General features: G+C 41.4%; 1 protein-coding gene across 5 annotated transcripts in view; it reads left to right on the top strand.

Annotated features, from left to right (window-relative positions):
- The window catches only part of ptpn13 (protein tyrosine phosphatase non-receptor type 13), a 75,234-nt gene that overhangs the window by 25,860 nt on the left and 34,576 nt on the right, over nucleotides 1-14,798 (top strand). For all 5 annotated transcript variants that reach the window (XM_080756140.1, XM_080756141.1, XM_080756139.1 and 2 more), the window contains exons 7-8: nucleotides 1,047-1,676; nucleotides 12,955-13,047. In XM_080756140.1, the coding sequence (XP_080612266.1) occupies nucleotides 1,047-1,676; nucleotides 12,955-13,047 (723 nt within the window). The remainder of the gene's footprint in view (nucleotides 1-1,046; nucleotides 1,677-12,954; nucleotides 13,048-14,798) is intronic.

The raw sequence follows: 14,798 nt of genomic DNA, 5'->3' as shown, positions 1-14,798 counted from the left end.
CATAGCTTTTTCAGAAAACTGTCAGGATGTAGAAGACATTTTTAAAATCTGTCAGAATGGGTTAATACAGTGCCACAGTTGGGGCTAAATGTCTGGCCCAGGGACATTTTGACGCATAGACATGGCAGGCCGGGGTGCCAACCGGTGACCTTCTGGCCTCTCTACCAACTCAGCTGCAGCCGGCTAGTAAATGCACTGGCATCCCTATTTTTTTCTTTTCTATGTAATTATAGGCAGAAACTTAAAACGAATAAATGAATAAATAAAAAATCATATAATGTTACAAAAACCAGATCTATAAGCTCGCATGCAACAGATTGTGAGCTTGTAGATCAGGTATTTTCACTGTGTCTAGTGGCGTTAAGTGGTTAATTAGTTAATTAAATACACAGTTTGAAGTGATGATGTTAATGCTTGTTGTTGTCCAGTGTGTTGTTTGTGTACTTTACAAATTGATTTAACTTAATTCAATTGAATTCATTCACTATCAATGGCTGGTTGTTGTGAAGCTCCATCTCTAGTCCAAAGAGGTTGGAGATAGGAAACTGAACCAGATAATAATTTGTTCAAGATCATTAGAAGTTGTTGCAGTGTCTGGGTCAGCGTCTGGGTGCCTAATTAGCGGGTTAGCAATAGTAAGGATGATGGTGTGTTCCTCTGCATGTGTTATGAAACGGCTCACTGTCTCATGAAAACAAGCTACTAGGGAAATCACGTGGTTGTTTACCCCTCCTCAAGAGACCAACTAGCAGGGGTCAGCAGTGACGGGGACAGCCTGGGGGAATGGGCATAATGACTTGGTAGAAAAGAATAACATACATTACTTACAATTACCTACATTTCGATTATTGGTATTTGTAGTTTTTGTTGAGAATGATCACTCAATTATGGGAAATTATTTTGATGATCTAACTTAGTCTATTTATTTTCCAACTTTTGGATTTCCATGGTTTCATTGTGATTTTTTTCTATTTGTCACTCAATGATACTCGATCTGGCAAGTTCAGAACGATGCTAATTGTTTTAATATTATTTCACTCTCTCAGGGAGAAGTGCCGCACCCAGGGTTCTAGAACGCTACCGGGCTCGGACTCAGGAGCAGGCTACTTTGAACCGGGGTTTGAGTCGCTCCATGGGTTCATTGTCCATCCAGGCCCTTATGTCGGGGGATGAGGCTGCAGCGCCATTGCAATACTCTCCGACTGACTACGACCCCGGGTCCGAGTCCCCCACGGACCTCTACGCCAAACCACACACACTTCAGCACCAGCACTCCCACACCCATCTGCAAATCCCCCACTCTCAACAAAGAGCACGGCCTGTGGAACTAGACCAGAGATCTTTACCCTATCGCAGTGGAGATCTAGGGCCGAGCCGAGCAAGGAAGAATTGGGCCTCCTCTGTGGATTTGGCCTGCATAGACCCCGACGCTCTGCGCTTCGGGGCTCTGGAGGACGCACGGAGGGGTAGCAGTGCCTTGAGTACCCATTCCGTTGGCAGGCAAAAGACATCTACGCAGGCTTCCAGGGCTTCTCGGTACTCTGAGTTCGGTGGACTGAAGAGCAGGAAGCCCCATTACCACTCAGCCCTGTCTGTTGGCTCAGCCCTTAACACTGCTTATGACAAGATCAAGGAGAGACAGCGGAAGCTGCAAGTACTACGGCAGGCGATAGATGGTGAGTACTTCATGAAGCGTTTTCAAAGGTGCTCTCAGAACCTTGTCTGCTGCTCCTTACAGTAGATTGACTGTATCCTGATCATAAGACTCTGATGTTCTAACATTACATACTATTTATGGCTCAGACTAGGTACCGGTACTTTTTTTTTCTTATCATTTTTTATCCCATGATTTTGCAACCTCACACAGTGTCAATTATCTAATGTAATCCTGGGCGCTACACTTGCTCCACCAACATGGGGGGCAGCGGACTGACCTCATGCTTCCTTCTATGCATGAGTCCAAGCTGCTTCTTTTCACCTGACAGGGGGGAGTTTCCCCGGCCGGACGTAGTGTGTGGATGGAACACGTTATTCCGACCAGTTCCTTTCTCCTCCATCAGGCACCCCGGCTGGCCTGGGGGAGGTAGTTTAGAGACCAGGATTACTGCATGTTTTTTGTGAGGGTACCTACCCTAGGGGACACGGGGAGAACATACAAACTCCAGCACTTCACTCCAGACTAAGTACATCTCTAAAGATTTGGTTTGAGGTGTATGTGTTGATGGTAAGATGTATGATCATCTCTGAGAGCCTGGCCTGTGAGATCAACACAGAACTTCTTAACTCCCCCGGAAGTTTCAATTTTATGAATTTGATTCATCCTGATTCCTGAGTCCTGACTAGTCCTGGCTAATATGTGGATTTCAGTGTTGAGTTAGTTTGCCTCTATAAATCCGTTGCATATTAGACGGTAACCTTTTCATGTATTTTCATATGTACAGTCTAAACAAAGGAGAAGGAACACACCGCAGTTTGAATGGAAATAGTGTGTGCTGTTAGGTGAGCTTATCGGAGAGGTTAATGTGATGCTGGTGTGATAGGATGATGTTAGCACAGAGTCACTCTGGCTGCACAGTAAAATGTGTAAGTGTTCATGTTGAAATTTAACCTTTTTTTACAGGTCAACTTGTACACTCTCTCAGCGTTAAATGAACACTCTGAATTTTATTGTGTGCAACTGCTGCGTGGGATGAAAGCTGGCTGCTGGCTGGCTTGAATGAAACACCATCGGTGGAGGCGGTGCAATAATGTTTAGACAGAATGTATGAGTCAGGCGTACAAAGTTTCCCAATAGCTGATTCTAAATTACAGGTTAGCTTTATTCATAACCTGCTGCTAACTGTCATACATTCTGTATGGCCAAGAGTGTCTCTCTTTGTGGACACGCAAACACACAAACATTTTAGTCCATAAACAAATATTGCATACAACGTTCATTAACCAATTCAAGCTATACTTGTTGACCAGGGTCCCCTAGGGCTCATTGATTGATAGAATACTTGTATTAGTCAGAAATGTAAATGGCACAAGGTACAGTCAGTCAGACATTCAGGCTAAAAGGATAACACGCACACAGTCACAGTCCTGTGGTACTCTAGTCTATAATTGGTTTCTCCCTCTTTCCCACTACACTAAATCTCTTCACCGAAGAAAACAAATCTTTTCAGTTTGGAGATCTGCTATTCTCGCTGAATGTTCGCCCCCAGAATACTATAGGGACGCTGTGGTTTATGTGGTTAAGGCACACAAACCCATTATTCAGTGAGTGATTCTCACGCTTTTAAACCCAACATGTGAACCAGCGGCACCTCCGCAGTCAAGAGCTATAAGCTACTCTGGAGCGCTTACTGAATTCTCCGAAAAGTCTTCTTAGGCAGCCCGGCTATATGCAACGGGTCACATGTGGAACATAATGTTTACATCCTCAGTTAATATGTTGTGTGTGTCTGCGGGCCATCTGGGGACAGTGTACATGAGGAGAGCATTCGACGAACGGCCTCATAAACTGCTGCCTGTCATCCAACCCTTCTTCTTCTTATTATTTTTCTCTCCTTCCTCCACACTCCCGAGTCTCCATTTCCTCCTAACTGCACACCCTCCCAGCTTTTTGGGCAGCTATTTTTAATTCTGACCGAGCCAAACCAACCCAAGGCATTCTTTTCTCTGACAGTATGGCTGTTCATCCCCTGCAGCAAGGCCTGCCTTCCTCCTCTCTCTCTCTCTGTTACTTCCCCTCTTACTGATTATAATCAGACGCACTTGGTTTTCTTTTGTATTTACTATGCGGGTGTGAAGAGAAGAGACGCGCACTCTGTGTGTGTGTGTGTGTGTGTGTGTGTGTGTGTGTGTGTGACTGTGTGTGTGTGTGTGTGTGTGTGCTGTAGAAAGAAAAATCACACATGTGAAGTGAGGGGCACCCACTGTATTTATATCAGCCACAAGACATTTTTGGTGCCCTAAACATACTTTAAAGTCCATAGACTTTGCTGGCAAACGATTTATTTCACAAGTGCTCTAAACAAACAGTGCTCTAAAAATCCCATAGACTTGGCTGCCATATTCAAAAGCCATGATTAGGAGGAGCTAGCGCCACTCAAAAAACAAAAATCACACCCGTGTGAAGTGAGGGGAGCTCTTATCATCGTACATCATCCAATAAAAGATGTAATATACTTCCATAAATTAATTTGTCAACTATTATCTTTTAACCATTTTGTCAAATGGCATTTGACAATGTTTGTGTTGGCACAAAAAGCTGATTTGCTCAGACACATATGACGTAAATTCTCCTTTCATTGTCAATGGCAAATGTGACACGAGTTATGACAAGAAGCTGTATATAGGAGGGGCTAGCGCCCCTCAAAAAAGTACTCTCAAAGTACAGTAATACCAACCTGTGAGAGAGAGTGAGTGACTCTATCCAATAGTGACTCTCCTTGAATGGGCCTCTTGTCTATTATTTCATAGTTTTCAACAGATAAGAAAATAGCTGATATTAAGAGACCCCGGCTGTTGATGCAAAGGAATGTTCCCTTCCATTAAAACAAAGGGGCTGAATATGAATATTTTCATATTCCGCCCCAGAGAGAGCTGTTCTGCAACAGCATGAATGGGGCCTAATTGAGTACAGGCCATTTGCAGGGCCTCGTAGATGTGTTACTTGGCACAAATATTCTTTCTTCTTTCTCTCTCACTTTTTTCTGTTCTTTTCTGCAGGAAAATGATGGCGCAGCAGTGGTCAATGCTCTCAGGTTTCCTCCAGTTACACGGTGCCAAACTTTTTGCTCGCTCCTGTCTTCCTTCTCTGCCCTGCGTGTGTGTGTGTGCATGTGCATGTTTATACCCTCCCACTCACTCGCCCACCCACCCCCTCCCCAACCCCAACCCCCATTTCTTTAGTGCCAAGGTGCCTCAGTCTGTAGAAAGTTTCCTAGCAGACCCTGAAGTCTGTAATTGGAGTCATGTGTAGCGGATGAGGGAATTCCAAACGTTATTGGACTTTCCGGCGCTTGGCAGCGGGTCATGTGGCTCTGGGCTGGTTTGGGCCGGAGAACCGTTGTGGAATACTGTAGTCCTACAGAACGGGAGGGGCCTATATATAAGCACAGCCCCCCCAAATGTTCATACTATTTGGTTTGGTTGGTTAACTTCAAAGGCCGCAGGTATAACAGTAATTGGTGCTTGCAAATGACAAAAGCTTTGCTGGAAGCTTTTGGTCGTGAGCATGACCATTTTTTATCAAACTGAACTACCCTGAACTCAACCTACCAATTTAAAAGTTACAAGTTAGGCATTTAGCAGATGCTTTTAATCCAGAGCGATTTACAGTAAGCAAGAACAACACATGGTAATACATAAAATTCATACAAAATTGTCATCAAGATTTATAAGCAAGCTAAGAACCTAACATCTGTCTTAACAGTAGAAAATCTGTACAGTAAAGCGCTATTGTCTAGTGCTATGTCTACATAAAATGCTATCTAAATTACATACGTTTAGCTGTTGCTTCTGATGTTGCCAGTCATTCTAAAAGCACAACAACAATGTTCAGCTATAGTAGACTAGATATATACGATTTTGCAGTGTCGTACAATTTTTTTGTTATTGTTTCCACTCAATCTTCACTTGAAATGAGTTTTTGTACAAAAGCTACATTGTGTGGGGTTTTGTGCTGAGTCAAGAAACACGGAGGAAACATTAAGTTGCAGTAAGCTGTCATTATCCACTTCAGCATATGTTTTGGTGGGAGTTCCTCCTCTCCCTGAGGCCACCAGACTGTCAATAACTTCGGTGTCTGAGTTTGTGTCCCCCCTCAGCTTGAGCTGGCCCAGAGGCAGACTGTTTATCTAATCCTAGAGAGGGAGTAACACCTCATTTATACTTGGTTGCCCATCATGTCGCACACCTAAAATAGCCAGTGGTGGAAGAAGTACTCGAATGTGTTACTGCACTGTTACTGTTGAAATGATCTGTTACAAGTAAAAGTCCTGAATTCAAAAGGACACTTTTACCAAATTTTATGCAGAATTCACAATATTATCGCTGGACTGTAATCAATAAGGCATTACTGTGTTTATCATGGTTAGCTTAATCTATAATAATGCAGTATAATTTGTCAGTTAAACCATTTAACTGGTAAATCCTGACCCAAGTTTTCTGAAAAAGTATAATATTGATAAAATGTCATACCCGTGTGAAATGAGGGGAGCTCTTATCATTATACATCATACATCATCTCATGGACAACTACATTTATGTGACCGGTTAGCCGATTTGCGCGTCTACATATGACGTACATTTTCCCTTCATTGTCAATGGCATTTAATGTTTGTGTTGCCACAAATTTACGTCATATTTGAGGCACATATGACCTAATTTCTCCTTTCATTGTCAATGGCAAATATGAGACGTGCCCTCAAAAATCACACCCTGTGAAGTGAGTGGTGCTCTTATCATCGTACATCAAGCATTCATTGTCAATGGGAATTTAATGTTTGTGTAGGACAAAAATAGCCGATTTGCTCGTTCACATAAATTCTTTGTGCTCGTTCGCGTAAATTCTCCATTCATTGTCAATGGGAATTTAATGTTTTTAAGACGAAAATTCATATTATAGCTGAATATAGGAGGGGCTAGTGCCCCTCAAGAATTACAAAACAATTATGTTGCTAAATACTGCACCCCTGTACTGTACCCCCAAATAGGGTTCCCATCTTGGAAGGTAAAAACCTCAATGGGTTCCCGTCCTAAATGGGTTAATGTATGGTATTCATAATCCAAAGCCCAAACCGCACCAATGATTCACCTATGCAACTCCTTGCAACTGCTATTGGGGATAATGATTGCATGGAAAATCATTGGTGCGGTCTGGGCTTAAATCTTCAAATAATTGTAGTGGAGTAAAAAGTACAATATTTCCTCTGAGATATGTGTAGAGGAGTAGAAGTATAATGTATAAAAAAAAAATACTAAAGTGAATGTACTTGAAAATAGCAGCTCTATAAGCTTGCAATGCATTGCGACACTAAACTTGTAACTCTTAATATTTCTGGTGAACGACACTGTCAGCTAAATTAAAAACTAAGTATAAATCAGGCTTAGACAAGAGGCAGCTCTGCAGAGCTCTGCAGAAAAACATGGAGAGGAGGAGGAGGAGGAGGAGGAGAAGAAGAAAGGGCAGGGAACCAAGGAAATGTGATGGAAAAGACAGGATATGTAGAAGGAAATCAGGCGTTTGCAATGCATCAGAAAGACTCGTCTTGTTCTGCTGGTTTGTGACTCTCCAGAATGAGATGGAGCCAATATAGAGACCACTTGGAAAGGAGTCCGAGTGTTAAATCATTGGATGGGCCCCTGGCTTGCTGCTGATGAAGAATGGTATAATATAGTAGATGAAACAACTGCTGATAATGACTAACATCCTTCTCTTTCTGTACCTTCTCTCTCTTCTCCCTTTCTCTCTCTCTCAAGATGTGTGTCTGTGTGTGCGTGCATTTACTGACTATACCCCCTTATGTGGAAGAATAGTTTGCTCAGCAGTAGCACTGTTGATGCCTTCTCGTGAATTAGCTGTTAAATTGGCCATTAATCCTTTGCCAATTTTACCATTGTCAAGCTGCTGCTTGTAATGTTCTGCTTCCAAGGAGGAGTAGGACAGATAATGATCTTTACAGATGTTCATTTGAGACATCCAACTGTCAGTATGAACACAGCATCAGTGTTAAAAGCTGCAATTCATGAAGGTCGTGTGAGGGACCACATTTCTACCAGTCCTCCAAGAGGCAATCCCAACTTGTCCATGCTTTGATTGATTGATTAGTTCATTGAAATGAATTCAAAAGGATACAGATTTCAGACACAAGAAAGCCAGCAGGCTTGAACAAAACGGACAAAAAACTAAATATGGTATCTTCTGTATTATGACTTGCCCCACCTTCCTTTTGGGAACGGGGGCAGTGACAGACAAAACAAACATTAAACTCTGTTCATTGTCAATGGCATTATGTTTGTGTTGGTGACAAAATAAACATTAAACTCTGTCCATTGTCAATGGCATTTTTAATGTTTGTCTTGTCTAGACAAACATTACAAATGCCATTGTATATAGGAGGGGCTAGAGCCCCTCAAAAACATGACAAAACGAAGGAAAACACAAACGAAACTCAGGGGGAGATCTTGTGCTTATGGGCTTCAGGCAGTACTACAGGTGAACCAGTAGGTGTCCTACCCCAACACTATGGTCTAAATCTCTCAATGGAAGTGGGTGTAGGGTGAAACATTATGCCAGTTCTCTCTCTCTCTCTCTCTCTCTCTCTCTCTCTCTCTCTCTCTCTCTCTCTCTCTCTCTCATATATATTCCCTCCCTTGTCTCTTTCTCTCTCTCTCATATATCTCTCATATATTCCCTCCCTTGATCCCCCCCTCTTTCATTCCTTTCCTCTGTGCCTTAAGGGTAGGTGGAGTAAGCTCATGTTGAAATGTTTATTCCAGGTTAGCATGGTGTGTGTGTGTGTGTGTGTGTGTGTGTGTGTGTGTGTGTGTGGGTGGTAGGACTCCTCCCCTGGGGGAACTGGGATTGACCAACAACCAGTGATGACTAAACCAGTGCTTAGTTCTCTTTCACTGTCATGCACCATTCATTTGACTCCTCTGCCCTCCCTTCCTTGATTGCCTGACTTGCACGGCAGTTTGATTTAAAACCAAAACATCCTTTTTTTTTTTAACCATCATTCTTCGGGCGTCTGAAACAGTTAATAGAATAAAATGTATTGAATTAATTGCTGTAGTGATGGCTGTGTCATGTAAATATGTCTAATATTTGATAACCCATAATGCGAATGCTTGTCTTTGTTTCATAATATTAACTGAATAGATGATTTATTTTACCCCTTTTTCTCTCCCAATTTAGTCATGACAATTACTCAGTGCCAATCACGCGTTTTTAGTTTTTACAGTAGATGAGCGGTGCTAACTTATGATCCACCGTTGGAGTGCCAGTGAAGCCAAGAACCAGGAAACTGAACTTTGTTGCATTATTGTATCATAATGTTTATAGTGATGAATTGTATAATTGAAAAATGAATTGAGAGATTATTCAGTTAAATAACACTTCTTCTGTAAACTTGACTCTTTGACTCCCTCTGAAAGACTTCAAAGAATCACATGGTCTCACCTCAAGAACAAGATCTAGTATTCCTATTTCCTAATACTGGAAATGGCACCTCTACAAGTTCACAACGCGTGACACATTGTGAGCTTGTAGATCTGCTATTTGCGGTGAGCAACACGGTTGTACGATAAAATATAAATTCCCTTCTGCTCATCATGAGCAGCCGGGTTATGCTGAAACTGAATTTGTTAGGTTTGTCTTTTAGACAGGTGTTGCATGTGGTCCCTGACCATGCATTTAGTAATGTAGGAAAGTGAAGATTCGTATTTGAATTTATTGTATTGACCACAAGTTGAGAAACATACAGTAAATGATCTGGTGACAAATTATGTCGATGTTGTCAGTTACTGGGAAGTCTGATGTCAAGAACTTCCACAGAAAAGTGAGTTAGAATCTCAAGGAAAACCATACCGGATTGCCTGGTTGAGTCACCATTATAATCATAACCCATAATCAAAAAGTGTCTGCTTACTCATAGAGAGAATGAACAGCAACATGAGTTTAAATATGGAAGGTGAATTTATTTCCCCCACACCACGACCATATCCCCCCCTCCCAACACAACAATGGTCCCCAGGTTAATTCTCAGTCAGGGTGGTGGTCCCCAGGTTGATTCTCAGTAAGGGTGGTGGTCCCTGGTTCATAATCAGTTGAAAACCCCTGTTTTAGACGACATATACTGTAGCATTTATGTATAGCACATGACTGATCCTTGACGAAGTTGGACTGACCAAGCTTCATTTTAGATTAATTCACGTTTTGGGGGAAGCTTGCCAGTGTCAAATATTCCTCTTAAAGGGACCACTCACTAATGTTCATGATAAAATGCCACACTCTGTCTGTGTCTCATGGGAGGGCTGTAGGCAGTTCAGAAACCGGTCCACCAGTGACATCATTGAAGGGGAATCCAAGCTAATATAAACGTCAGGCGTTTAAGAAAAACTAGACCGGACGGTGGCCGGCTGTATTGTCCCTTTTATTACCATATATGGAGATATCTGTCTCTCTGTGTCCTTTTATTCCTGTATAGAGTTCTGTGTCAGGCATGCCCAAATATGGAGTGTTGTGATGCCAGAGCCCGGGCAGAGATCTTTTGTGGCGGTTCTGGACAACCGTGGGTCCGACCGACACCGGGCACTGCACTCCCTGTGGTGGTGTGGAATGTGTGTGTCAAATTTGAAGTCGGTGGGACGAACAGTTCTCGACTTACATGGATTACGTACACACACAGATACTAGATAGAAAAATAAAATAATCTTGTTTAAAAAAAAAAAAAAGCCTAATGATGTCACTGCCACAATCCTCCTATGAGACACTGGCTGAGTAGAAACAAATTGTGGTATTTTATCATGAACATGTGAGGAACAATGAGGACCAATTATATGAAGATAAGTTGAAAAGTGGTGAATTGGTCCTTTAATAACAGGCAATTAATTTAATCTTATACATTTTAAGTGACCCAGTTCTCAACTCCTTCAAAGGGTCAAGCCGCAGTGTGTGTGCTTATGCATGTGTGTGTGTGCATGCAGAAATCTGAGCATGTGAGTATGAACAAATGCCTGTGTATCTCTGGACTTACTGTGTTGGCACGCATACTGTACGTTCATTTTGTGTGTGAAGTTAAGGAACTGTAAAGTCACACAGAAAGCACGACTCTTCTTATTAGAGACCGACCGATGCCAGATTTTGCGTCCAATCCCTATTTTGGAGAGTCCTTATGAACCATGTTTTAGCCGACATTTCGTCAAAGCAGAAAATGTAATGCATTTTTGTAAGCAAAGAAATATAAAAATAAACACATGCCTTTTAGCTAGATCAGAACATTTAATTATGTTTATTTTATTATACAATGAACGGGTACATTAAAAGGTAAATACACGTACAGTACTGTATGAACTGAACTGCCTAGTCTGGAAGTTCATGCACAAAAAATAATCAAACAATAAAAAGGTTTATACTAGACACATGGGCTATACAACTGCTGATACTAATGTCAAAGAACATACATACTGTATCAGCAAAGGAAACGATGGAATCAGAAAATGGCCACTATTGCCACTCCATATAACTTGTAATACATGTGACACTGTTCATCCAAGGAAGTTCTGGGGACTTACTGACGAACAGCGACATCTCAGAGTTCTTTCAGGTGACGGAGTCACGGGACAAGACCAGTCCTCCCCATTGCTACTGTGATGACACACATAAAGCAGCTTACTTGAGATGTTTACAGACACAGAATATAATGGGGTGAAACCAGTTGTACAAAAGAGCATCTGTGGAGCCAAGTCTCTGAGCACTGACTAGGGAATGCCATTTATCTGTGCTATGTAGGTGCGATTGATACTCAGGAGCCGGACTTTCAAGTTCTTTGTACAAGGGTGAACAAGGCTTGATTAACTGGGTAAAGGTACGGTCCTGAAAGTGTTTCCGTTCCATTGTAATTTTTACACTTAAAGGAACGATTCACCCATTTTCAACCTTTGTAATTTTTACACTTAAAGGAACGATTCACCCATTTTCAACCTTTTCAATGTATAAAGTAATTAAATTATAGATAATAATTCAGACCACTTTGGTAGTTGTTATTGTCTGTTTGTGTGTGGGGGAAGGGGATTTGTCACCGTACTTTTGCAAATGTGTGAAATGTGTCCCACGGAACAGTTTACGTGTCTTACTCAGGGACACTTTGACATAATGGACTTGGCCGACAATGGTACGACGTACAAGCACGCCTTCTGCAAATAGCCTCTCGGGCTGCACAATCGATTCCATTTTGATCGTATTCACCATTTTGGCTTCCCTCAATGAAAGGAAAATTGTTTGTTCGATTATTGACGTTTGCAGGTCCAAGTCTTTAGTCTACTTCCTAAACTACTGGCTTCAGGGCCTGAATTTCAACGTGGATTGTGTGGATTCACAGCAATGTGGAAGTACTGGCTTGGAAGTGGTACTTTTGGTTCCCAAACTTTTTAGACCGTGAGAGAAAAGAGAAATTATTATATTATTATTAACCCGGGACCCAAACTAGTGAAAATAGCAGATCTACAAGCTCACAACCGTGTTGTGAGCTTGTAGATCGGCTATTTTCACTTTCTTAAACATTTGCTTTCTAATTTATGGAATTTCTTTGATTTCTCTTTGATTTCTTCATGAAAATACTGAAACTAATCATTGCATTTGTTTTGAACTTATAAAAAGAATCAATGTTTTTTGAAAAAATAAAGGGATCCATAAATATTGGTCCGCGACCCAACCTTGCGTCCCTTACCCACTGTTTGGGAAACGGTGATGTACAGCATTTAGGCTTCCTCTGTACAAAGCTACCTCACCCACTGCTGGCTAACTGGCTGTTATTTATACTTTGTTGTACGACAGTGTTTTCGGCATGTGATAAGTCTATCATACGGCTAAGTGTATTCAAATGAATAATGATAGTTATGATACATAATCTTGATCTCAAGTTATTGATCAAAATTATTGTCTGAGACACGGACCATGTCAACAGAAATCACACCATGTTGAAAAATGGCAAAGTTCCTTATCAAGGCAAAAATGTGAACCATTTTGAAAGATTTCACCTAGAGTGAAATGACCGAAATATCGATGCCATTTTGAAAGTGGTTAGATGAACACTTTAATGCCTCCTCAATGCATGGAGCTGTCAGGTGAATCTGTAAGTCAGAGCGATCCTATATGAATGAAGATGTTCTACGATCAAATAGAACTTTCCACAGATAGTTTTATTTTCCTCATGCACTCCCGTGTGGTTGTCTTTTCCTCAGATCCTATCCACGGCCACCAGAGATATCACAGTGACTACAGCTCCTCCAGTGAGAGTCCATCAGTAACGTCTTCTGACCCAGACTACAGACAAGGTACATACCTATAGTGTTTAGATTAGGATTTGGGTTTATGAGGCATATATCATGACTGTGGTTGTCGTAGTTGGTCTACCTTCTCTTCGGTTGAGAAATGTACATCCTGTTTACAAGAGGTATTGCATGAATGTCAAAATTGCAATTTATCCTCTACCCAAAGGGACTTTCTGTTGTGGATCAACATTTGAAAATTTGGCATTCTAGTTCGCACCCTGGGTTGGACATAAATGTGATGGTTAACCTTATGGTTTAAAACATTTGTAATTAGTTCAGAATGCAGATGGACTTCTGAAGCAATTCTCTAGTCACTAAAGCCTTGCTTCAGAAGTTTTCTTTCCCCATACTACCATCTCCGACTTGCATCCATACAAACACTGAAATCACATCTCGCAGATCGAGTACAGCGCAATTCTTACAATGAAGTCAGAAAAAAAATACTAATTTGACATATTTTAACATGGTTTAATCAGGTCCAGGTGACAGTAAGATAATGTTGTACCACTTCATTGGAATACTAGCTATTATTGCTTTTCCTTGGATAATAATTGTGTCTATGCATAATCTAGCTTGATCTGGTTTCCGTGATTTATGTTTCACAACTTGGCTAGACTTAGCTAAAGCTGGTCACATAACACTGCTGTGCTTGGATTAAAGTTCTCAGTCGCCACGACTGATTTCAGTCTTTATTCCATTGAAGCCATCATCATCATGTCTTCTTTCTTTGGGGCATCAGCCATAACATTCTCTCAATGCATTGCACATTGAGAGCTTGTAGTTCATCTCTTTTCGGTTATTATTTTAGAGCATTTGATGAATGGTAAATGGTGCATTATTATAGTGCCTTTATCCAAGGCACTTTACATAGATTGTGCATTACATTCACCCATTCACACACACATTCATAGTACCGATGGAGGGATAAAACATGCAAGGCACCAACCAGTACATCAGGAGCAATTAGGGGTTCAGTGTCTTGCTCAAGGACTAACTCTGGGGGAGCCCGGGTTCAAACTGGCAACCTTGCAGTTACCATCCAGCCACTCTACCCCTGAGCCACCGCCACCCATCAGGACGATGTGCTCGGTCAAACTGGCAATATGTTTCCGAGGCATCTTCCATAAAATCTGTAATAGTCTCGGTCGGGTATTAAAAAATATAAAAAGCAAAGCCTGTGATTTCGTTCGTCCTGGTTGACAGCAGGGACAATACTAAAAAACATAATTTTACATATTGTGTTAATTGTTTAGGAAACAGTGCTACTGTGGGGGCGGCTCCTTTCACGCTGTCTCATATTTCAGTCGTGAGATTTTATTTTGCTTTTATCCTGTAACATAAAGGACTAACTGTACTTAATGTTATTGATTTATTTTATACAGCAATGGTTCCCAAGCGGCGTACGGTGAAACCGAAATCCTTACATCACTCACTCATGCCCTGGGTCGCGGAAGTAATTTCTCTATTAGAATCACATTGGGTCATCTTAGAATCGTCTCGTATAAGAATTCTGGTCCAAAACCTTTTTACGATATTGTTGGGGAGGTGGCTCTGTATCGTCAGTCAGTCACTCATTATTTGATACAGTATGTTTCTGGCAAAAACGGCGGTAATTCGCGTTTTCTCACTTTTTTAAATGGTCAACCTACAAGCTCATAAAGTGACACATTGTGAGCTTGTAGATCGACTATATTCACTATTTTAGAAAATTTGTGAAAGTATGAAATATGGTTTAAAGTGGTTAAAGCAGCACT

This window comes from Protomyctophum bolini (genome assembly GCF_963924005.1).
Source record: "Protomyctophum bolini genome assembly, chromosome: 22".
Taxonomy (NCBI): Eukaryota; Metazoa; Chordata; class Actinopteri; order Myctophiformes; family Myctophidae; genus Protomyctophum; species Protomyctophum bolini.
The sequence above is the reverse complement of the archived record's forward strand: the minus strand, read 5'-3'. Positions and strand labels throughout refer to the sequence as shown.